Source organism: Felis catus, chromosome C2 (assembly GCF_018350175.1).
Source record: "Felis catus isolate Fca126 chromosome C2, F.catus_Fca126_mat1.0, whole genome shotgun sequence".
NCBI classification, from domain to species: domain Eukaryota; kingdom Metazoa; phylum Chordata; class Mammalia; order Carnivora; family Felidae; genus Felis; species Felis catus.
This window is the reverse complement of record NC_058376.1, coordinates 42,445,181-42,471,589: the sequence shown is the minus strand read 5'-3', so window position 1 is coordinate 42,471,589 and position 26,409 is coordinate 42,445,181. Positions and strand designations below refer to the sequence as shown.

General features: G+C 36.3%; 1 protein-coding gene across 2 annotated transcripts in view; it reads left to right on the top strand.

Moving 5' to 3' along the window:
- PROS1 (protein S) overlaps positions 1–26,409 on the top strand; it is a 69,624-nt gene that overhangs the window by 42,165 nt on the left and 1,050 nt on the right. For both annotated transcript variants that reach the window (XM_011285987.4, XM_023238875.2), the window contains exons 8-14: positions 985–1,106; positions 3,744–3,859; positions 6,896–7,085; positions 13,579–13,746; positions 15,021–15,189; positions 20,790–20,938; positions 22,989–23,214. In XM_011285987.4, the coding sequence (XP_011284289.3) occupies positions 985–1,106; positions 3,744–3,859; positions 6,896–7,085; positions 13,579–13,746; positions 15,021–15,189; positions 20,790–20,938; positions 22,989–23,214 (1,140 nt within the window). The remainder of the gene's footprint in view (positions 1–984; positions 1,107–3,743; positions 3,860–6,895; positions 7,086–13,578; positions 13,747–15,020; positions 15,190–20,789; positions 20,939–22,988; positions 23,215–26,409) is intronic.

Sequence of the window (26,409 nt, the reverse complement as noted above, 5' to 3'; positions counted from 1 at the left end):
CGAAGCAGGCTTCAGGCTCTGAGCTGTCAGCCTGAACCGTAAGATAATGACCTGAGCTGAAGTCAGATGCATAGCTGACTGAGCTACCCAGGCACACTGAATTATATGCCAATTAATTTTAATGCTAAGGGATCACTAATTTTGGAGTTGTATGTTGAGGCATTTTTATGGGGGAATTTATATGCCATGAATATATGCGTTTATGTACTTGGGAACTTTCAAAGATTGCAGGGTGCATTCACCGAAAATATCAAGGATCCTACGTAGCTCTGAAGTGTACTTTAGATGAAGTGTATCATTACAACTTTTCAAGAATGATTTTCTCAAAATATGGAGTGAGGACAGGGCCATATCAAAGATTTCACGATATGGGAGATTATAGTACCGTGAGGTGTGTTTTTCTTTTTTAATTGATAAGAAATAAAGATAGAACCTTAAATATATTGCCACCATTAATCACTGCATTATGGAAAGTCAGATGTTCTCGATATTATTTAATACCCGATTACATTAACCTTCAGTTAAGAGGGATCTTTTTCCCCTTCCCCTCTCTTCACTATCTGCTCCTCCTCCCCTTCCTCTCTTCTCCCTTCCTTACCCTTCCCTTTCTTTTCTTCCAAGAAAAGAATGGTGAAGCAGTCTTAATGGAATTTATTTAGTCAGAAATGATAGTTACCCCGAGACTCTTAGTCTTTTTTCCCTCAAATTCAAAAATTGGAAAATTAGTGTAGTTGTTATATTTTTACTAATTATTTATTGCTGAAAGTTATACATTACATTTGTTGCTTTAGGTGTATAAATAGATAGGCATTACGCTTGTAACTCATTTAAATTTCTGCCAAGTGTTGAAATGTGATTTCATGTCACAGAGATTCCTTTCACTAAAGAATCTATTATCACTGATTATCTTACACTAACATCAGAATACTCCTCTTGGATTGAACATTTAGAAGATATTAAGATTTATGTTCTCTTTTACCCCAGATGTGGATGAATGCTCTGAGAACATGTGTGCTCAACTTTGTGTCAATTACCCTGGAGGTTACTCTTGTTATTGTGATGGGAAAAAAGGATTCAAACTTGCCCAAGATCACAGGAGTTGTGAGGTAACATTTTGCAACGTTAAACTTCCCGTCTCTTTTCTAAAAAGAGAGAACTGGGTACTTATTTCCATATAGCTGAGGTAAGTCGGGGAAATACAGATATTCTATAATAATTGCTATAGATTTAGCAGGCTCAGAGTCACAGCCTACTTACTCATTTTGGTCATGTAAGCCATAAATATTGGGGATAATTAGTGACTAGGTTTAAAAAAGGCTGCAAGGTCATAGTTTAGCGAGCACTCATCTGTATAGCCTATACATTTACAAAATCCAATGTGTATGTTTATTTAAAAAATTAAGGCAAGCTAAAGTTCATACTTCTCTTTGTGAGGAAAAAAATCTTATGTAGAAACCTTAGCAGAAACATTTTCCTACGTAAACTTTATCCCACTCTTGACGAGTCTGATCACATTTCGTCATGTTGGTACTTGCAAGAGGGCTCATAAAATCTCAGGTGGAAATAACTGTCAGGGTAGGATTCAGTGAGGTTTAAGTACATCAAAATTCAGAGAGGTTGATTTTGTTAATCTGTATGTCTCAAACTTGCTTTTGGTTACTTGGATTTAATTCATTATTGATCCAGGAATTGAATGTTGGGGGTAGCTTTTCCTTCACTGAAATAAATAGATCAACATCTGAAGCGTTTCTCCCCCTAACGAAGGATCATGTGTTAGTGATTCTTGGTCCAACTCCGGCATTTCTTTTCATAAGTGAAGGTAAAATGTTATATGATCATGAAGCAGACAGTAAGAAAATAAAACAAAAAACAAACAAAAAAACCCCACCTCAATAATGATTTAATCATGTATATACACAAACCTCTGTATCTGTTACCAAGATAAAACTGTCTATGTCCAAGAATGAAACATTCAATATATGCTACCTCCTTGGTAAAGACAGGGAAGTTGAGATTATACTTTATCTTTGTAGTAACTTTGATTTTATTGAATGGAATTCCATGCCACGTGAATGTCTTCTTTGTAATTTAACCTTTTATTATTTTAGTATTCATAGTAGTTACACATCACCATCTTCCTTAGAATAGGTTTGTTAAAGTTCTAAGAGGAGATGAGATGTTTCCGTGCCGTGTGCACAGTTCCACCAGAACATCCCTGTATGTATGCCTGGAAACTTATCCCTAAAAATCTTTCCATTCTATTATTTTTTTAAATTTTTTTAATGTTTATTTATTTTTGAGAGACCGAGAGAGACAGAGCATGAGCGGGAGAGGAGCAGAGAGAGAGGGCGACACAGAATCTGAAGCAGGTTCCAGGCTCTGAGCTGTCAGGAAGGGGGCTGATGCAGGGGTCCAACACTCAAGCTGTGAGATCGTGACCTGAGCTGAAGTTGGACGCTTAACCGACTGAGCCACCCAGGCGCCCCAAAATCTTTCCATTTTAATGTTTGGTGTTACTCTTAGGAAAAAAATACTTGATATTAAATTTAATGACTCTGAATCACTTTTTTGTAAATTCCTTGGAGACTAACACAATCTATTTGCTTATATTTATCCTATCTAGGTTTTCTAGGCATTCTCTTTGATGCTGTCAGGCTGAGTCCGAGAACCTGGGTTGAGGTGGGGTGGGGTGTCCCCACGGGATCATCCAAGAGGTCTCTTGGCTTTGCAAAGGGTAGAAATCAAATGCAAACCGGAGAAAGTGAAAGCAGAGTTTATTGAATAGCATGAATAACAGCGCATAGCAGACAGTGTCTGGGGGACACAGAAAGGAAAAGAGAATGAGTCTCTTCATTGTTTAGGGTTAGGGGTTTATATTGGAAAGGGTCCAGAATACATGTTCCTTCAGGAATCTAGATAGGGTCCAATCAAAGGCAAGTGGTGGTGGGTAATAGTCGTTATTTTATAATCATAGGAGGTAGGGGGTGTTGACGCCAGCATCAGCTGGGGTTTATCCGAGGCTAATGTCCTGCAACATGTTTGGGATCTGGCTCTTCTTAGATGTTATCAGGTGTTTGGGGGCCCTAGGACAAAATTCAGAAAATGATCAATTTTCTTGTTTCCCCCCTGGAGTGGGAATATGGCTACTTCTATATAGACTCAAAGTGAAATAGAAAACATGAGTAAATAGGGCCTGGCAAGAAAATAGCAGAAATGGAGCCTTTCTAAAATGGATTTCCTTCAACTTCCCTACTTCAGCTTCACTGTCTAGATAGTATATTTTTGCTCAGAAAATTTTTTCTTAATAAATGAATGAGTGTATGAGATGCTACTTATTGGTATATTAATTCTTCCATGATTTCTGACTCCAGTTTTTTTTTTTTCTTCCAATGTAATTCTTTGAAAGCATCAGAACTGCAATTAGTTAAGGGGATACATGTTGTTACTGGAAGGAAAAGGTTGTGTTTTGGGCTGAGATTTGCAAAGGAAATATTAAGGACAAAAATATAAAGCCACACACATTGAACAAGACTTTAAAACATGTGTTCTGGGAGGTTTTACTTGTGGACTATATAAGGAAGTAAAAGCTGTTGCTTTATTACCAAGGGTGTTCTTTATTTAATGTATCCCAAAGAATACATTTGACAAGATCACTAGGAACCAGAGAAAGAATGTATAACCTGACACAAACAGCAAGCAATAATCTATGCATTTTTTTATGTGCTTTGTTTCCTTTTCTCCAGGCTGTTCCAGTGTGCCTTCCCTTGAACCTTGACAAAAATTATGAATTACTTTACTTGGCAGAGCAGTTCGTAGGGGTGGTTTTATATTTAAAATTTCGTTTGCCGGAAATCACCAGGTGAGGTACCAATATCAGTGATAATCTCTAGAGGTAAGCAGGTAAGGACAGAAGAAAAGTGACCAAAAAGGTTTGAAATATATGAAATTGCACTCCCAATTAGATAATTTAGATATATTATCAATCAGATAATTTAGGGAACCCTAACGTTAATTCACCCCTTCACACATGTAATTTTCATGCTAAAATCATTTGGGTCATTCTAGGCTGACCTTCCCCAATGATCATTGTACCTTAATCCATCCTTCTTCCATTTCTAGTGAATACAAATATACTAAGAAGTTGGGAAAGTAGATTTAATATATTTGTCAAATTTTCATTCTTCTTTATACATGTTATAAAAGCTAAGTAAAAAGAAAATACTGAAAGTATTGCTTTCAGAATATAGCTGTATTCATAATTACTAAGGAAAATTCATAAGACTGTGTAAGTGGTATTTTAAAGAAACACATCACATGATTTTAGTTGATTGTCTGAGTAGCTTATCTGCTATTCCTGTAGTTAGGTTGTGTCTAGGGAAAGAATAGTTGTTGATGATTTAGAGTCATGATTCTCCTTTAATTATCAAATTTTCTAAGAGTCATATATGATTGAAACTAGAAAAAAGGAAATTAGAATTTTGTTGTAATAATAGAAAGAGAATGTATTTAAGACTGATTACAGAATCCATATTTTAAAATATTTTAATTAGATAAGCATGCATATGTACAATTTAATTCATTAGATACGTGAATGATTATTCATTAAATAATTCAACTAAATTCATAGAAATTGTATCCTTAAGGAGCATTATTCTAAAATTCACTAATGTAATTGTGCTCCTTCAACACTCTTTTATCTACCAAGACTTGGTTTTCCCCTTTAGTATCTCAGAGCAAATAATGTCATCTAGTGACATAGACTGGAGACAACATTTCCTTGCTAAGATAATAATGAGGATGAGAGAGAAAAAGGTTAATTATTGCATACCTTTAGTCACTGTCAGGGGGGTTCATTTCTGACAATTCACAATAGCTTGGGCTGTAACACGGAATAACATAAGCCAAATTATTATTTTTTCCAGTATTTATTTGTCCTTTATTTATATAGTTTAAACTTTTTTATTGAAGTTTAATATATATATGTGTATAGAAATAAACACGTATCTTAAATATACAACTTGATGAACTGTTTATAAACTGCCACCTGGTAACCAATACAAAGAATAACTAGTGCTTTGTTGTGGCTTTTTTCCTTTTTTTTTTTTTTTTTTTTTTTTTTTTTTTTGCAAATTCCTTCAGCTCAGTCTCCAATGATCAAATACTTATCCCACCCTAAAGTTAACAAATTCAGTCTTCTTTTTCATTCTACAAAACTTCAGAGAAAGAATGAATTGTTCCCCGGGGTATGCTGATGTATTCCAGACAGAAAGAATGTAGAACACAACTCTTTGTGTTACTGGTGTAGCATGATTTTGCAAAGAGAAGGAAATTATCTCCCTAAGAGGATCAACTTCTGGAAGATCCTGAGCATACGCAGATTTGGGTTTTGACAAGATAATACCTGCTTCACATCAGCAAAATGTGATGATTATGAAAGAGAATAGAGGTCCTTATCCTAAGCAAAAGTAAATAAACAAAATAATCTTAGTTCAGTAAATCCCTACTACATTGTTATCTGTCCAACATACTTCCCTCCACATAACCTCTTTAAAATATTTCTTTGGAATTCTAAAGACTAAAACATTTATTTCATCAGCCTTTCTTTGTTCTATTTGAAGTTAAGTCTGTTCCCCATTGCATATAGTGCCTCTATGAAGTCCTGACTTTTTTTTTTAACTTAAATCACCTTTATTTTAATTTAATTCAAGTGACTAACAGTTATACAACTATTTTTTTTCTATTCCCTGTTTGTCTTTTTTCAATCATTTTGATTTGATGGTTTCTTGGAAATGTTAATGCTAATTTTCATTACAGTGTCATAGGGCACTAATCAATACATGTTATTTTTTCTTAAAATTTATTTATTTTGAGAGAGAGAGAGAGGGAAAGGGAAAGCATGGGAGGGGCAAGGAAAGAGGAGGAGAGAAAGAATCCCAATCAGACTCTGCACTGTCAGCGTGGAGCCCGATATGGGGCTCAAACTCACAAACTGTGAGATTATGACCTGAACCGAAATCAAGAAGAGTTGGACGCTTAACTGAATGAGCTGCCCAGGGGCCCGGATACATGTTAGTTTTTAACCCAGCATTTCTAAGATATTTCCTCCCCTGTAATAGCTACATATATACTCAGTGTCTTAATAGCAACAGACATTACCCAAACTCAGGTACCCCCAAACATATGACTAGACTATATCTTTTCAGGTCTCCTTCCATGTGCTCTAGTGTAATGATTTATACAATTAAAGCTTTGGAGAACTTTTTTAAATCAAGCTAACAGATCTATCTTAGAGTTTTTTACTTTACTTTTCTTACCACACACAAAGACTTAATTATGTTTGCAGTCATCCAGATGCTGTTTTGTATATCTCTGTGAGTGATTCCTTCCTGACATATATGAAGTCACAGGGAAAACGGGCCTTTTGATGTATAAACCAATCATGAGATGGTAACATCTTTTACTAATCAAGGATACAGCCAAAAAAAAAAAAAAAAAAAAAAAAGGAATCTTAACATCAGATTATATAGTGTATAAAAAGCTCCAGGAGAGATACAATATATCTAATATTTTGAACATATGTATGAATTCCAGCATTTACAAGAGTACCTTCAAAACAAATGCCAAAAAGAGATGAAAAAGTACCAAAGCATCTGTTCACTGGAGAAAAAGTCTCCAAGAATATGAAAGAAAATAGAATACCTTGATTTTGAGCATACACAGAGCCAGAGATAACACATGAACAGTCTAATTGTGCTCTACTTTTTTACTAATTCCAGGAAAGAAAGAAATACTTGACTCTTTCAACATATTACTGTTTCTAGTATAAGAGAAAAAGAATAATGCATTAAGCATTCCCTATTTCTCTGTTAAGGCTCTCTCTTTGCCCATTATATAGATTTTCAGCTGAATTTGATTTCCGGACCTATGATTCAGAAGGTGTTATCCTGTACGCAGAATCTCTTGACCACTCATGTTGGTTCCTGATTGCTCTTCGTGATGGAAAGATTGAAATTCAGTTTAAGAATGAATATGCAACCAAAATCACAACTGGAGGCAAAGTTATTAATAATGGTCTATGGAATACGGTATGTTTTACAGATTTTAGAAAGAATATCTCTACTTTAACACAGTTTAACATCATTAATAATTTATTTCTATCGTGATACCAAATCAAAATGGAGTTGATTTATTTGATGTTATATGAAGTATACTACATACGCTGCAAATCCTTGAAACAGTCTGAGAAATGATAATGTCACAGAATATATTTAGGATTTTTGTAACATTGTTTTCAGTTATTTGCTTAAACTACTCTATAACTTTTTACCTTTTTTAATGACTTATTGATGTCTCTCCTATAGGTTATTAGCGGGCATAACAGTTTATGCAAAGATACTACAGATCAAGGACAAAAATACCGAATAGCCACCAATATTTTTTAAATGAAAGAGAAATGCAATAGTAACATAGAAATACACATCGAAAGACTAGTACCTAGAGTAATTAATTCAATTTTGAATATTAGCATATAGATAAGGAACCAATTTGTAGAGAGAGTATATACCAGCCAGTACCAATTACAGTGCTCTTTTAGATAATCACTAAAAGTGAGCCTAAAATGGAAGTTTTCGTGAAGGGAATACTTTCATCTATAATGGGGAGAACTCTTTTCTGCAAGAGTCATTGCTGTTTTCAGCAGGTTCTAACTGAGAAATCAGCTTCACCTTAGAACGTGGTACCCAAAAGAGACACTTTATATGCCTGTGGGATCTGGCAAGAGGTCTATATTGAAAAGACATGTGACATCATCACTACATTATTTCATTTCTTTATTTACCCACTCGTGCACTCATATATTAACTAAGCCTTTAGTGAGCACTTCTAAAATGTTAAGTGCCTGGGGCTCCTGGGTGGCTCAGTCGGTTAAGCATCTGACTCTTGATTTTGGTTCAGGTCATTGATCTCACGGTTTGTGAGTTCCAGCCCTGCATCCGGCCCTGTGCTGTCGGTGCGGAGTCGGCTTGGGATTCTCTCTCTCTCCCTCCCTGGCCCTCCGCCACTCATGTTCACATGTGCCATCTGTCTCTTTCTCTCTCAAAATAAATCAACTTAAAACAAAGAATTGATGAAAATGCTACGTTCCTGAGTTCAAGGCACTAGAGCTATGGCAAGAGATTTTCCTTGCTCTTGAGCTTACTTGGTACCTCACAATTTAACAGGTGATGCCTTATGAACTGATACAATATAATGTGAAATCATTACAGTACAGGTAGCAAATTAGGTACAGTTGCACACAGATATGGTTTACCAAAAATGGGGCTATCTGTCCTTTGATAGCCATAGATTTGGGGCTCTGGACTCTTAAATACACTTTTTTTTTTTAAGTTTATTTTATTTTGACAGAGACAGGGACAGCGGGTAGTCGGGGAGGGGTAGAGAGAGAGGAAGAGAGAATCCCAAGCAGGCTCTACACTGTCAGTGGAGAGCCTGATGTGGGGCTCAAACCCAGGAACCGTGAGATCACAACTTGAGCCAAAACAAAGAGTTGGATGCTTAACCAACTGAGCCGCCCAGGTGCCCCGGGGCTCTTGACTCTTGACCAAACAGTGTCTGCGCATGATCAGATGCAACTGTCAGAGAAATCACTAAAATTTTCTGGCTTCTCCAAATGCTCTCATTAGCGTAGCTTTGCCACTACATCTTTCCTACTGCATCTATACGTAGAATACTTGGCTCATACAGCTATTCCTCCACTGTCCTAGAGAATACATTTTTAAGTTTTTTTTAAAATTTTTTTAATGTTTATTTTTGCGAGAGAGAGAGCGCACGCGCACACACACACAAGTGGGGGAGGGGCAGAGACAGAGAGGGAGACACAGAATCCAAAGCAGGCTCCAGACCCTGAGCTGTCAGTAAAGCCTGACGTGGGGCTCAGATTCACAAACCGTGAGATCATGACCTGAGCCAAAGTTGGACGCTCAACCGACTGAGGCACCCAGGTGCCCCATTTTTTTAAGTTTATTTATTTATTTTGAGATGGCAAGCTTGAGCAGGGGAGGGGCACAGAAAGAGGAAGACAGAAAGGCAAGCATACCCTGCATAGTCAGTGCAGAGCTCGAAGTGGGGCTTGAACTCATGGACCACGAGATCATGACTTGAGCCAAAGTCGGACACTTAACCGACTGAGCCACCCAGGCACTCCTGAAGAATACATTTTATTGCCTCGTGTCCCCACATCTCCTATCTAAAAATCACTAAAATCACTTTTTCAGCAAAAGAGAGCAAACAGAATTTTTCTGATCAATTGATACAAATTGAAAATGTCAGCTGTTTGGAGGAGAATTTAGATACCTTTTAGGTAATATAGAATATATATAAAGAAGGTAAATATTTACCTGCAAGGCTAACATCTTGAGTTGCAGATAGTGTTTACTAATGAATTATCCATGAATGATATGTTAGACGCAGGATTCTGGATTGGATAGAAGGCAGCTAGCTATTCAGTTCCATACATTTTGTCTTCTATATTTATGATTCTTATTAAAAATAAACTATTATTTAATGATATGCCCATGTTTTAAATAAAACATAAAATTTCCCTTTGTAAATTGAATACAACTTGACATTAAAAATTTAAGAATAATAAGGAAATCAGAGAAAAACTTTAATCTGGTAATAAATTTGATGCTGGCTAGTTTTTAAAAATTCTTAATTTGATATTTTAGGAATTTATGGATTTTCTCCCCCGCCATTTAAATAAGATTTCTTTTCTCCCTATCTTTCATTTAAAAAATATTACTTCATGGTATTTTTACCATTTTACGGTTTTGTTGGTTTGTTAATAACTTGTACAGTTTCAGGCAAATTTATGCAGACACCGAAATTATCTCAAATAAATAGATATTTTAAGTAAATGCTTTAATTGACAAAGTTAAGTTATATTAATCATTAAGCATTAATACTTAAGTTACATTAAACAAACTGGAGTGTTCACTTAGTACCATTTGCTTCACTAATTTTAAATAATTTTAAATAATTTTAAAATTTCAAATAAAATACTTTAAACTTTTTTAATGTTTATTCATATTTGAGAGACAGAGACAGAGTGCAAGCTTGGGGTGGGGGCAGAGAGAGAAGGAGACACAGAATCTGAAGCAGGTTCCAGGCTCCAAGCTGTCAGCACAGAGCCTGATGCGGGGCTCGAACTCACAAACAGTGAGATCATAACCTGAGCCGAAGTCAGATGTTTAACCAACTGAGCCACCCAGGTGCCCCTCAAATAAAATACTTTGAAAATAAGAATTTAAAATGTAGAGCTTAGGATTGTTGTAATTGAGATAAATAGAATGTGGGTAATTGTTAATTAAAATGGTTATAAACCATAGAAATAAATAAGGCTATATTATAAGTCATTACATCTCATATTTAGGTATAATTCCAATATTGGTGGGAAATTTGTACTTTGTACCATATTTTTATTCATTCAAAAAGGTATTTATTGAGTCCTTTATGTGCTGTTCCTTCTTCTAGGTAGTGAGGCTACAATAGTGATTAAAACAAAATCACCACTCTTGTGGAGCTTGCACTCTAGTGGTGAGATGTTAACCACGAATGCATGAACAAAATAGCTACGTCAGATAGTGGTTAGTGCTCAGAGGAAAAGGAAGAGCAAGGCCAGGCAAGAGTCATGATGGTGAGTGTGCATGTGGAATCAGGAAAGCCATCTCCGATGAAATCACACCTGACCGGAGACTTGAGGGCACAATCATGAGCAATATATGGGGCAAGATGATTCTGTGCCATATGAACAGCAAGTACAGACCATCAGGCAAGCGGATGTGATTGTTGTATTTGAGGAACAACGCAAAGCTCAGCATAGATGCAGTGGAGTAAGGGAGGGAGGGAGGAATAGAAAATGAGGTTAGAAATGTGGTCTGGAATAACACCAGGTAGGGCCATGGGGACTCTATTGAGAAATTAGATTTTATGCTAAGTAGAAAGACCTAAGATGATTTTGAGAAGTGACATGATTTAATTTGCATGTATGTTAAAAGATAATCAATTCTAGGGGCACCTGGGTGGCTCAGTTGATTGAGTTTCGACTCTTGATTTCAGCTGAGATCATGATCTTATGGTCTGTGGGATCGAGCCCCATGTCGGGCTCTGCACTGACAGTGTGGAGCCTGCTTGAGATTCTCTGTCTCTCACTCTGTCTCTGCCCCTCTCCCTCTCCCCCCCCCCCTCAAAATAAGCAAACACTAAAAAAAAGAAGATAATCCTAATCAGGACATGATGACTTTGTGGAAACTAGATAGTAGAGAGTAAGAATGAGACAAGATATGGGCTTATGAGACCACTGGACCACTGTAGTAACTCAGTGGAGAGAAGATGGCATCTCTGAGTAGAGCGTTGATGGTAGGTGGTGAGAAGTGATCAGATTCTGGATATACTTTTGAGCTTCAGCCTTCAATTTAAGGTAGATAAAAAGTTTTGAATGTTCAACATAAAGAGGGGTTTAACAGCCATGAGATTGATTATTGTTTATCTGTGGTTCTAAACTGTCTCATCGAGTGCCCGTATATTCATAATGCTCCTTTCCTGTCCTATAATGAAATGCATCAATAATGTAAGCTACTTTTGCATATCCCTAGTAGAAACCAATATAATACCCTAATTACTATACAAAGAAATAAAGGGAAGTAATTTATAAGAAAATAATACATATTTCAGTATATAAGGGCTCAAGTGCAAGTACAGTATTTGTCAAAGCTTGCTCCTATATGTAGAATAATGTGAAAGCTGCAAATGAAGACTCATGCTGGAGTATTGTATTGGCAATTCAAATACTGTAAATGCATAGATACCATCAGTAAAGGTGATCTTCCAAAATAGTGAGAAACTCTTGGTAAAGATCCACGCAAAACAAACATCAGTTTATCCTTGGTTTGCAAAACTGTTGATATTCTTGAAAAATTCAGTGAATGCTGAAATGGTACAAAAAATGTTTTGTGTTCATATATGCCAAACTCAGATAAGCATGAGTACACTCTGCATGAATATCCTGCAGGGATATTCAGAAGGTTTGCAGGATATTGGGCATTTTATTATTTTGCATGACGATCCTCCCTATTACAGGTATCCAGCATCTTGCAATGTCAGCATGCATCCTACTCATTGCAACAGCTAAGTACCCTCCCCACCCCCAAATTTTCCAAATGCCCTAGAGTGGGAGAGTAGAGCCCCCATTTAAAAGTATTTGCATGACTAAGGGGAAAAAGGTCTGAGAACTGAGCTCTGGGGCTTATTGTAGAGGTTGAAAAGAAAAGGAGGAGCCCCCAAAAGAGACAGAGATGGAGTGGTAAGACTTCCAGAAGCAAGCTAGACTGAGGTTCTAGAGGCTAACTTAAATTTCTCCAGAAGGGGAGAGTGTGATGCTAAGTGAAATAAGTCATACAGAGAAAGACAGATACCATATGGTTTCACTCTTACGTGGATCCTGAGAAACTTAACAGAAACCCATGGGGGAGGGGAAGGAAAAAAAAAGAGGTTAGAGTGGAAGAGAGCCAAAGCATAAGAGATTCTTAAAAACTGAGAACAAACTGAGGGTTGATGGGGGGTGGGAGGGAGGGGAGGGTGGGTGATGGGTATTGAGGAGGGCGCCTTTTGGGATGAGCACCGGGTGTTGTATGGAAACCAATTTGACAATAAACTTCATATATTGAAAAAAAAAATTTCTCCAGAAGGGAATAGTCATTTGAGTAAAATGATACTGATTGGCTGCATTGAGGACAGGGCATTGACCAACTTTAAATCTGTAAATGTTACCAAAGTTATTTTACATTAGAGCATAATTTTCTCTCTTTCTATAGTGGTGCTTTAACACGCCTACTTTTCACTTCCATTACTGATGAGTAAAAGAAGAGTTTTCATTTTGAGTGCTAGAGTTTTGCTTGAGGAGATTGGTTCTTCAAGTCGTCTTTTTGGGAGGATTTTTTATTGTTGTTTGCCATCACTTTCAATCTTTTTTAAAAAACCAAACCACTTTCAAAATTGGAAAAACCCAATTTAATTTTATGTGTTGTGTTTCCTTATGACCTCAATTACTTTTGAATTTTGAAATAAAATATAATTTGTATGTAATGAACGGAACACTAGAGATACTGATTTCTCATAATTCATATTAAAAATTTATTTCCCTTATTGATTCCATATGTATACTTCCAGACAATTGCAAAATAAGAACACTTAAAAGTTTCCTAAGATTTTGTATAATTACACACTGGGGTTGAAAGATGTATTATAATTGAATGTTTAAATTTAAAAGAATAATATTGATTTTTTTACCTTAAAATATTCATTTACTTTTCAGACAAGAATTATCACTTTAAAACACATTTTTACCACCTTTATAGTAATTAGACATTTCAAATGGGTTTATGACAAATTAATTATTACATTAAAATGATTATTTTGAAAAACTATTTACTGGAATAATACCAGGATTTTTTCAATCTTAGTGTTTCAAATGACATGCAGTGATGTTTGGTTGTTTGATAATTTCTGTATTTTTAATTGTAGGTCTCTGTGGAAGAATTAGAATACAGTATTAGTGTAAAAATAGCTAAAGAAGCCGTAATGAATATAAATAAACCCAGAAGCCTTTTTAAACCTGCAAATGGATTTCTAGAAACTAAAGTTTATTTTGCAGGATTACCTCGGAAAGGGGAGAATGTACTCATTAAACCGGTAATGATCCAAGCTTCTATCATTTATCATGGATGAATTCCTCTTGTCTGTAATAGATTTGAAGATGTGTTTTTCTTATAGTCAAAGAAGTTATTTTGTTGGACACACCAAGTGACAACTTGAATTGAACAAGGAAAAATCACATAGTGATCCTTGAAATTGTATTAAGGAAATAAGAAAATGAATGTCGTGTTTTTGAGCCTATTTAAATCCCCAGTGTTACTCATGGAGAAGTAGGCCTTTTCAATTCTCAAGCATCAATTCAGTGTCAACATAACTGTCCATATTCAGCTATTGCAGATACAAATACATTTATTTGAGTCCAAAAATACAATATTTTATGGAAGCCAGTCAAAGAATTTTCTTAGGTCTATTTTAGGACTTAAAATTTGGGAGATAGAATAGCATGTAGGATAGAACTTCTAAAAATCTTAAAAAAAATCTTTGCTGGGAGTACAACTTCAGCCTGTCATAAATTGAAGTTATAAATTAAAGATGATTTTCTGCATATGATGTTTGTCTAATAACCATGGAATAGGTTTTATGAAGGAGACTAATCACTGTCCTTGAAGAGCTTTAAAAATTTCATTTGAAGTCACGGGCCTGCCAATTATACTTGCTGATTTACCTTAAATATTTACTATTTTATATCCATCTTTTACTCATGGCAATTCAGTTACCATAGCTTTTGAAAGATTTCTGCAATATGGTATAAAACCCGAATTGGTTAACCCATGTCAGAGTGAATATATCTGTTCCTTTGAAATTGAGAAATCAAGACATTTTAAAAGTAAAATAAATTATTCAAAACCTATTGGTAAAATGGCTACTGTGTGTCTCGAGTCTGGATGCTTTTTTGACTGAAGAAAGCAAACACTTTGGTTCCTGAAGACAGTCAGGGTCTGATGGCAAGACAAACCTATATTATAAATGCAACTAAAGAAAGCAGCTTACAGCCCAGGGCCACAACTAGTAGCGTACATGGAACTTGAGAGCAGAAAAACCATCTCTGGCTGGGAAAGGCCAGTAGGACTTGAGGTGTTAAAAATCATTAGGATCCCAGTGGGGCTCTGTGATGGCATAAACTGAAGAAGACTGTCCATCTGAAGGATACCTTAAAAAATTAGATAAAATTTGAAACATTTAAGATATTTAAAAATGTCGTCAAAGAAAGGGTTTTCCCTCTAAATGAAAACTGCATCCATATTCAGTTAAACCACTCTGAGTCTGACTTGTTTAAGTTGCACTCCTTGACCTATATTTCAATTGGTTAGATTAACCCTCGTCTAGATGGATGTATACGAGGCTGGAATTTGATGAATCAAGGAGCTTCGGGAGTAAAGGAAATTATTCAAGAAAAACAAAATAAGCATTGTCTTGTCACTGTGGAGAAGGGTTCCTACTATCCTGGTTCTGGAGTTGCCCTATTTAGCATAGATTATAGTAAGTGATTTCTCATTTTACTTCTCTTTTCTCATTAATGACTCAATTTATTCATTGACAAACTTCAATAATTCCTTCAGTAAACATTATGGAGTACTTACTATGTGCCAGGAATGGTGTTAGGCTAATTCATATTGTTATATATTTTTTAAATTAACTTTTTGAAGTATATTAGGGGGAAAAAGTAGTTGAATATGCTTATGTTATTATTTAAAGATTATTGGCACATAACCCGATCAATTTCAAGTAAATTCGATTAACCTATTTTAAGGTTCACCCATTTCTCAGTTGTATTGAGTCTATTGATTAATGCATCAAAAGGATTTGTCTTCATTTCTGGCATTTTCATGTAACTGTTTCTTAAAATGTCCACCCCTCTGTTGAAATTGCCCATCTGTACACATTTTCTACCTGAGCCTTCAACTTATTATTCATAATTATTTTCAATTCCCTGTCTGATAGGTCCGATATCTGAGTCATAGCTAAGACTGGTCATGTTGACTGCTTTGTCTCTTGACGATGTGTTGTTTTTCTTTGTTTCCTTCTGAATTGGATAATTTTTGGTTTAAAAATGAGCAACGTATGTAGAATAGTAGAGACAGATAAATAATATTTTTGTTTGGAAATGAGCATATTTCTGCTTTTGCTAGGCCCTTAATAAAGTGGTTGAACCAGTCTCATCAAGAGTTGAGCTGCTTAAGCTTTCTTGTTTCCACGAGTATTCTTCAAATTCCTTTATTGTTACCTAGTGCTTATGGTAGGGAATGGTTTCTAGAGGATTTTTCTTAATAGCTGATCCATCGTTAGTTTTAGGTATTCTGTTTAGGGTATGCCTCAAGAAAGTGTCTCTCCATGGTCTTGCTTCACCCCAGAAGAATGCTCTCGTTACTTGACATTTGCTAGCAAGGCAATGGGGTCTGGAGGGCATTCTCTAATGTTCTGGTACAGATTCAATTTTTGGCGGATGTTGTACCCTTTGACTTTTCTTTTCCCCCCTCCCAACCACCAGTGGGGGAGCTATCTAATGGTCAAGACTCAAGATGTTTTTCTGCTTCTTTTCCATGGTAGGTGCTCTTTGGTTGTTTGTTTTGTTTTTGTTTTTTTTTTTTTCCAGTTTCCTTTCCCTAACCTGCAGATGTAATGGGTCTTTGCATGTGTCCTAATAATGACAAAGTTTGTTGCCTTTCTCCCAAAGCTGTAAGGCTTTTGTTGCCTAAAGAAGACAGAGAAGGATCTGGGTGGGACTTGTATACTCCCTTCAGGTTACTACTCCTCTCTTCTAGGCCTGCACCAGGAGGGAAGCTTTCTCTAATTTCTTTCTCTGCCCCATTTTTCTCTTGAGTACCCATTTAAGGTCTATGAAGAAGAGCCTATAAATGGGTGTGGATTCCTCATGTGCCTGCAGTTCCCAGGGTTTCTGTATTCTCCTATGAGCCCCCATTTGGAATTATCAGTTTGTTAATATTTTTATTTCAATTCTTCTCATCAAATTGTATAGCATCTGGTGTCTGCTCTGAGTAAGAGAGGAGACTCTTCCTGTCTTTCCATGGAAGCACTTATCTTTCTTCAGATTTCTACTTTGTTAGTTGCTCTGCAACCACAGCTCCTTGACAGTTCAAGAAAATTGTGTTTAAGTATATAATTGGTCTTTTGTTGTTGTGGTTGTAAGGGCAGGAGCAGTGCTATTTCCAGTTTTGTCTACAGTCTTAAGCAGAACAGGAGCTCTTGCCAGACTGATCCAGGTTTTTGTGTGTACAAATAATATATCTGTAATATCCTAGGACATACATCTTTGTACTTTTATATGATTAATTCTGTAGGAGAGAATCTTAGATTCTGTCCGTCAAAGATTATGCAAATGTATAGTTCCTGTTGCTCAGTTAGATGCTTTTCCAAAAATGTTTTATGAATTTACACTCCTACCAACAGAATAAGAGAGTTTGTGCTTGAGATTTGTTTCCAATCTGAGAGTTGAAAAATTACAATTTGTAGTTTTATGTATGGTTATCCCAGTTTCTACTGAAGTTGAATATCTCTCCAGATGCTAATTAGCTATTTTTATATCTTAACTATCTTATTAGGTTCTTTGTCTTTTTCTGTTTAGGAGTCCGTTATTTGAGTGACTAAATTTTGCGTCATAAATTTAATGTTATTCTGATATCTCTGCTTTAAGAAAAAATTATATATATTATATATATATATATATTATATATATATATTTTTAATGTTTATTTTCGACAGAGAGAGCAGGGGAGGGGCAGAGAGAGAGGGAGACACAGAATCCGAAGCAGGCTCAAGGCTCTGAAGCTGTCAGCGCAGAGCCTGACACGGGGCTCAAACCCACAAGCTGTGAGATCATGACCTGAGCTGAAGTCGGATGCTTAACTGACTGGACCACCCAGGCGCCCCAAGAAAAAAATTATATGTGAAATGTGTTTATTTGCAGTCTACGAAGTATTGCTACAGTTTTAAGGATGAATCTTACGCTGGTACTTTCTGTATTCCTAACATAAGTTAATGCAATGTCTTCAACATTAGTTCTGTGTATGATTTTTAAAAAATGTTTTAACTAAAGTTGATGGCTGAATGCAGGAAAAAACTAGGCCCACAATAATTTGCTTGAAGGAAAAACTCCCTGAAGAGAAAATGAGGGGCGACTGGGTGGCTTAGTCGGTTAAGCCTCCTACTTCCGCTCAGGTCATGATCTCACGGTTTATGAGTTCAAGCCCTGCATCGGGCTCTGTACTGACAGCTCAGAGCCTGGAGCCTGCTTCAGATTCTGTGTCTCCCCCTCTATGCCTCTACCCTACTTGTGCTCTGTCTCTGTCTGTCAAAAATAAATAAACATTAAAAAAAAGAAAATGAAAATAGTTATATCGTGTCTAAAAAAATCACTTTCATAAGTAATTAGCTATTTCATGGATAACTTGAAACTGATCCAACTTTTTAAAATATTTTATATCCAAATTAGTTAGCATATAGTGCAATAATGTTTCAGGAGTAGATTCCAGTGATTCATCCCCTCCACATAATACCCAGTGCTCATCCCACCAAGTGTCTTCCTTAATGTCCTTTGTCCATTTAGCCCATCCCCCACCCCAAACCCCTCCAGCAACACTCAGTTTGTTCTCTATATTTAAGAGCATCTTATGGTTTGCCCCATCCCTGTTTTTATATTTTTTTTACTTCCCTTCTCTTATGTTCATCTGTTTCATATCTTAAATTCCACATGAGTGAAGTCAAATGATGTCTTTCTCTGACTAATTTTACTTAGCATAATATACTCTAATTCTATCCACGTTGTTGCAAATGGCAAGATTTCATTCTCTTGATTGCCAAGTCATATTCCATTGTGTGTGTGTATATGTATATATATATTTATATATGTATATATATGTGTATGTATACACACACACACACACACACACACACACACACACACACACACTACCTCTTCTTTACCCATTCATCAGTTGATGGACATTTGGGCTCTTTCCATACTTTGGCTATTATCAATAGCACTGCTATAAACATTGGGGTGCATGTTTCCCTTCAAAACAGCACACGTGTATCCTTTGGATAAATACCTAGTAGTGCAATTGCTGGGTCGTAAGGTAGTTCTATTTTTAATTTTTTGAGGAACCTCCATGCTGCTTTCCAGAGTGGTTGCACCAGTTTGCATTCATACCAGTAGTGGGATTTCTCCGCATCCTCACCAACATCTGTCATTGCCTGAGTTGTTCATTTTAGTCATTCTGACTGGTATGAGGTCATATCTCATTGTGGTTTTGATTTGTATTTCCCTGATGATAAGTGATGTTGAGGATCTTTTCATGTGTCTGCTAGCCATCTGGATGTCTTCTTTGGAAGAGTGTCTATTCGTGTCTTTTGCCCATTTCTTCACTGGATTATTTGTTTTTTGGGTGTTGAGTTTGATATGTTCTTTATAGATTTTGGATAGTAACCCTTTATCTGATATGTCGTTTGCAAGTATCTTCTCCCATTCTGTTGGTTGCCTTTTAGTTTTGTTGATTGTTTCCTTCACTGCGCAGAAGCTTTATATCTTGAAGAGGTCCCAATAGTTCGTTTTTGCTTTTGTTTCCCTTGCCTCCAGAGACGTGTTGAGTAAGAAGTTGCTGTGGCTGATGTCAAAGAGGTTTTTGACTGCTTTCTCCTCTAGGATTTTGATGGCTTCCTGTCTTACGTTTAGGTGTTTCATCCATTTTGAGTTTATTTTTGTGAATGATGTAAGAAAGTGACCAGGTTCAATCTTCTGCATGTTGCTGTCCAGTTTTCTCAACACCATTTGCTGAAAAGACTGTCTTTATTTCATTGGATATTCTTTCCTACTTTTTCAAAGATTAATTAGTCATACATTTGTGGATCCATTTCTGGGTTCTCTCTTCTTTTCTATTGATTTAAGTGTTTGGTTTTGTGCCAGTACCATACTGCCCAAAAGTGACCAACTTTTAAATTAATATTTAAAGTTACTTTATAATTTCTGTACATTTGCATGTTTATTTTAGTTTTAGTTTGTTAATATCTTACTGTAAATTTACTTATTTCAAAATGATTATATTATATATATATATATATATTTTTTTTTTTTTCTCTTGAGTGGAAATTAAGGATTAGGAGGAAAAAATGTAATAGCATTAGATGTGGCTAAGTGGAAGATCATCTTGTCAGGGGGTCATTATTTTCTCCATTGACATTTACTTTTTCAAAATCTACAAGCAGTATTTGGGCTATTGCTATATATTACTTCTTATTAAATAAGGAAGACTTCATTCAAATTGTGGATTAATATTTTTAGGAATTACACTATTTTGGAAACATATCAATTCAACACATATTTGTTGAGTGACTGCTGTGGAGAACAACATGGTTTTAGAGACATATAGAGCCTGTACTCTAGTGGGATAGACAATTAACCTAGTAATGAATAAAAAGGATGTTAACTAACTATTATGACAAGAGAATCACAGGAGAAGAGTTCCTGTTAGAATTTCAGAGTCCAGAATTGATTTCAGAGTATTTCTCTGCTATCAAATATCTAACTCCCCTTTGTATAAATCCTAATTTTTCCTTCCCTCTGCTTTGAACTGACCCCCCCCCAACTTTAAGGATGAGGAATGGTGGGGTGGTAGGGCTATACCTAAGTGTTCCCTCAGAAATATTATAATAAATTCAGTGAACTTCCTTCTAAATGTGTGCTTTCAAATATGACCACCTTGAGATTTGACCACTGGTGATTATACAGGCGCAAGGAATATCTGTAAAATAGCAAACAGGGAAAATTCATAATAATCTGAAATACCACATCTAGAATTTTATTCCAGAAAGACCAGAAGAATGGGGCTTTATTTATTTGTTTTTTGCCTGCATTTAAAAAAAAATGGCTTTTGTTTTTCTGTGTTTTTTTTTTTGTTTTTTTGTTTTTTTGTTTTTTGCCTAAGTTATATAGATCATTGAGAAAGGAGAACTAAAATCTTTAGTATTACACGAAAATGGCTTTGAGTATGAATAGGATTGGAATAATTCCTTCTGGTGTACTTTAGGAGTACACTGATCCTGCTTCTGTTTTATTTTTTAAACAGATAATATATCCAATGCTGAGGGCTGGCAAGTAAACGTGTCCTTGAATATTCGTCCATCCGCGGGCACTGGTGTTATGTTCGCCTTGGTTTCTGGTTACACCGTGCCCTTTGCCTTGTCTTTGGTAGACTCCGCCTCTGAAAAGCTTCAGGTAACTTTACTAAACCTTAGTGATTCTTGTTTTTCTGTTTTGTTTTGTTATCTGTAAAGTGGATATATTAGCAGTATTTACGTCAAAGTGCTATTTTGAAGATTAAATGAGATAACATATGCAAAGTATTTGGCACACAGTCTCTAGTACATCAGTAAAGACTCCATAAATGTCCATTATTATTACTTTCTTACTGGCTTATTTCCAAGGTCTGATCTAAGAAGTAGGAGAAATTAAAAAGCCTGTTACTGCATCTACAGCCAAGATTAGGTAGACTCACACACAGGCTGCCGCGAGGTTTCCCAGAGTTCATAGAGATCCACCTTTATTTAGAGTTCTGGAAGTTATCATGGGAGTCTGTGCTAACAACATAAAAGTGAGTCTGATTAAAATTCACTCGCAGATATTCTGTGCCTAATTATAATGTTTTGTGCTCTCTGGCACTTTTAATCTTTTCTCCCATGAGTAAATTAGAAAGAACTAGAGAAAAGTAAAACCAGTCCACCTGGCTTCTTGCTGGCAACTCTGATTTCAAATTAGGAGGAAGAACAGGAAAAAACCTCTTGGATAAAAGCAAACATGACCGTTATCAGAAGATCTGTATTATTCAGCCTTCTATTAGAGGCTAATAGCTCTGACCATGTGTCATCGACAGTGGATTCCAACAAGTTATAACAAGAAGCTTGTGTTTATGCCCAGGTTGGTTTGGATGTTCTCTGTAGCTTTTGGAAAGAGACATGTAATTGAATCATGTCTGCAATAATACAAAGATGTGCTGTTTGCAGACTAATGATGATTGCAGAGAGTTGCTGGTGGTTAAGCATAAGCAACCTAAGAGATCCTGCCAAGTTTTTATCTCCAGTCTACCACTAGGAGCTTACTACGTTTTAGATTTCAACTTGATTTCAACTTTTTGTTTGCCTTTTTTTTTTTTTTTTTTTAATGAAATGGAAATCCTATCTTCAGCACTACATCCATGCAGTAGAGGACATTAAGGCATGCCATGTCTTTGATGTTTATTTGGTCTTTTCCGTGTTTGACTCCATGGCTGCTGCTGCTGCTTCTCCCCCCACCGCCCTCCTCCTGCTCCCCCTCCTTCTCCTCCTTCTCCTTCTTCATTTCCATGTCAGACTGCCTTCTCAAGATCTGTGTGCAGCGTTTCATAACATTATTTCACCGACTATTGATCATTCTGGAACAGTTTGTCAGCTGGCCATTTTAAGACTCCTATTAGTGAGTTCAAGGATATAGACATGTATAACGGTAACAGATTTCCTCAGACAGCCTGTATTTGTGAAGTAGAGACTTAACATAGGTATCTTGGATTCTTAAGTAAGTATTTCAGACTATCTTTCTACCGTCTCATAACATCCATGTTCCTAGTCCCCATTTTATTTGCTGTCTTTTTACATTTCCTCTACATACACATATGTTATATGCATAGATCACTGTCAACAAGTTGAGTGATTTTGTGTATCAGCACTTTGAAAAGTTAACAAAATGAAAACATTCTGTGTTTTGAATATCATCTGGTGAATACTCTAACTTAGTTCTGGTGAACCCTGGCTTTTCCCTCTCAGGAGTTCTTCGCTCACTTTGTCCCAAGTCTTACAGGATTGCTTGTGTGGCACACAAAACCTTTTCAGTCTTGCTGGCATGTGCTTACTAACGCACTTTACATTTTCCAAGTCTTTTCCCCAACAAAGGGTTATTCAGCTCCTTCCTCTTTCACATGTAAGTGTTGAAGTTAGGAAGGCTCACAAACAGAAAAATATCGCTTAAGACATGAGTTTAGGCAAACAACTCTCTTGGCTTACTGAAGTTTTAGAAGCCACTATACATCTTAGCTGACCCTGAAATTCGTAAAGCTAATGTATATTTTAAAGTTATGATTATTATAACAAAATTATAAAATTTAAATTGGGAGGCTCTATCATACTTATTTTTTCCTCATTGTAAGTCAGTTTTTGAACTTAAAAACCCCAAAGTCACTCTTAAGTGGCATTACCATTTATACTTGCTTATATTCTGTCTTTGCTCTGATTTTCAGGATATCCTGGTATCTGTCGAAAATATGGTAGTATCTCGGGTAGAGGCCATAAGTCTGTGTTCCAATGAACAATTCCATCTGGAAGTAAGGGTCAACAGAACCAGTCTGGAACTGTTGACTCCACTTAAAAAAGATATCATCTACTCCGAAGACCTTCAAAGTCAACTTGCCATTTTGGACATAGCAATGAAAGAAAGAGTGTCCACTTACCTGGGTGGCCTTCCAGGTATCTTCTTACTTTTTTTTTTCAAAGTTATCTTTAAAACATCTTTCAAAGTATGTTTTTAATCAAATTGATACTATTTTAAAATTTTCATTTTAATAAAAGGGCATTAGAAGGGAAGACAAAATTACGGTATCCATTAGTCTTTTCCTGGGGATTTATATTGACATTTTATTGGTACATTTTGTTTATTAATTGTTTTTAATAGTGAACTAAAACTAACCAAGTTTTGCTGACTATCCTAGTCAGAACATATTTATTATTGGAGCTCCTGGGTGGCTCAGTTGGTTGAACGTCCAACTTCAGCTCAGGTCATGACCTCTCGGTCCATGAGTTCAAGCCCTGCGTCAGGCTCTGTGCTGACAGCTCGGAGCCTGAGCCTGCTTCGGATTCTGTGTCCCCCTCTCTCTCTGCCCCTCCCCCACTCATCCTCTGTCTCTCTCTGTCTCAGAAATAAATAAACATTAAAAAAATTAAAAAAAACATATTTCTTATTTCAGTTCATCCTCAAATAGTCTTGTGAGTTTAACATTTATTCTTTAATTCATCCATCATTTGTTTACCTTATATTTATTAAGAACCTACATCCCAGGTACCAGGGACATAGTAATAAAAAAAAAGATATGATCCCTGTTTCTAAACCTTTTACAATCTAGTGGTAGAGGCAGTCATTAAATAACCAGTTAGGAAAATATGAGGATAGTTAAAATAGTGATAACTCCTATGAAGGAATAGTGGGTATTGCTCTTAGAGCCTGAAAATGGGGACTTGGTCTGGTTGTGGGGGCCAGGAATGAGCTCTCTACAGAAAAGGCTAAGATGTAAATATGATAAATTGAAGGATTAAACTTAACCAAGTAATGGGGTAGGAATTGGAATTAATATGCAAGTGAAATGGTCTGTATGCGGGCAGAATGGGGGATTGACACGCTTGAGGAATATATAGAAGATGGGTGTGGTGCGAGCATATTGAGCAAGGGGATGGTAGTACAAGATGAGGCTGTGAACTGGGTGAGGATTTGTAGACCTGGTCTGGGGTCCTGAGTCTTCTTGTAAGAGCCATGGGAGTCTTTAAAAATTTGTAGGCAAGCAAATGGTATATCAATATACCATGCGTGATGGATGGAGATGGACAGGTGGAAGGCAAAAGTGGATGAGATGAGCTGGGGGCTAATGAAGTAGTAACAAACAGAAGCAACAAGCATACCGTCATCAATCAGTGCCTAGTGACCAGTCTGGGCATGTTCAGACTGCTTCAAATGGATCCATTTGTTTAATTTTAATTTTAAATAGACCTGTGAGGTAGGTGCTATTATTATCCCCATATTACAGATGAGAAAGCTGCCGGACTAGGATGATGGCAGTGAAGATGGCACATTGGAGATGTATGTGGAAAACAAAATTAATAGGATTTGGGGCACCTGGGTTTCTCAGTTGGTTGAGCAACTCTTGATTTCAGCTCAGGTCATGATCTCACTGTTTGTGAGATCAAGTCCTGCATCAGGCTCTGTGTTGACAGTGCGGAGCTTGCTTGGGATTCTCTCTCTCCCTCTCTCTCTGCCCCCCCCCCATGCTTCCCCCTTCAAAACAAATAAATAAACATTAAAAATTTTAATAGGGTAGAAAGGCAGGTGTAGGGATCCCCTTCTTAGGTATCTGGCATGTCCAGTTTCATGGGTGGAGATTCCATTTACCATAAGATGGGGAAAACTGGAGGAAGAGCACATTCATCTTTAACTTAATATTGGAAAATATGAGATTGGCATCGATCTTTCATTTTAAATGGCAAAAAATAATTGAGGGAGAGAGTTTTTGAGGAATATTTTCTGGTACCATTTTCAGGTTATTCTCCTAGGAAAATTCTGAGTTTGATGTCTGGACTTCTAGTAATCTTCATTATATTACTTTAACTGCTCAGGGCCTTCATTTTTGTATATGGAAATTTTATCTGGGTTTTTGAGGAATAGAAGTAAAGATTCTATGAAAGTGATAGATTATGGGGTGCCTGGGTGGCTCAGTCGGTTAAGCATCTGACTTCAGCTCAAGTCATGATCTCACAGCTTGTGAGTTCCAGCCCCGCATCAGGCTCTTTGCTGACAGCTTGGAGCCTGGAGCCTGCTTCGGTTTCTGTGTCTCCCTCTCTCTCTCTGCCCTTCCCCTGCTCACAGTCTCTCTCTCTCTGTCTCTCTCTCTGTCTCTCTCTCTGTCTCTCTCTCAAAAAAAATAAATAAACGTTAAAAAAATAAACATAAATTTTTTTTAAAGTGATAGATTAGACAGATAGAAAATCTATCATTGTTAATTATTACAAAGTTACTTAAGTTACTGTGGATAATTATTAGGAAGTATAATTATTGTTCAAATAGATAAATTCTGTATCAAAATCTACCTCCTTATTTACAAATTAGTTGAATGCAATTTTTGTAAATCAGACAACAAAAGAGTTCAAAAGAGGTAAAACTGTCAAATTTTAGTGGTTCCAGGACTTTTTCACCAACACTTTAGATTGACTTCAGGTAAGATGTGTTTAGAAAAAGAGTGAGGAAAATTGAGGAGAACTGTGACAATTGAGATATTAGGAGTAGAAACAATGGGATAGGTAAATTACCAGTTAACATGCAAAATAGGCATATTGAATTGAATGTTATGAATTAAAAATCAGGGAAAATTGACGATTCTGAGGATTTTTATAATAGTGGCATAATCTTTGATGCTCTGCCAGACTTGAAAGGGTTTCATAAAAAATGCTGTGAGCCCCTAAAAAAGTATGGACTTTATTCACTGTATTGGCAAACTAGAGGTAGAAAATTTGAACTGAATATTTTTTGCATAAGGCACTAAGGAAGAAGAATAAAGGCTGAAAAATGTGCATTGGGAACTAAATTGATGGAGAGAAGATGCCAAAAAAGAAGCAAGTATAGAGATGGATGTTGTTACGATGAATCATAGCTCTTAGGAATTCAAGGGTGTAACTCAAGTATTAAGTCTGATGAAGAAAGTGAAAGTGTAGAAAGGCCCAAAGACCCTAAACTAGTCACTGAAGCATTATTAAAATTATTTTTTAAAACACCAAACAGCACATAAAAGTGAATTCCCTATCATGAGTTGCCATTTTATGCTCAGCAAGAAGCTATTTTTTGGGAAAATACAGAAATCTGCTTTTATTCTAGCAATAATAAAAGAGATATATTTATCATGA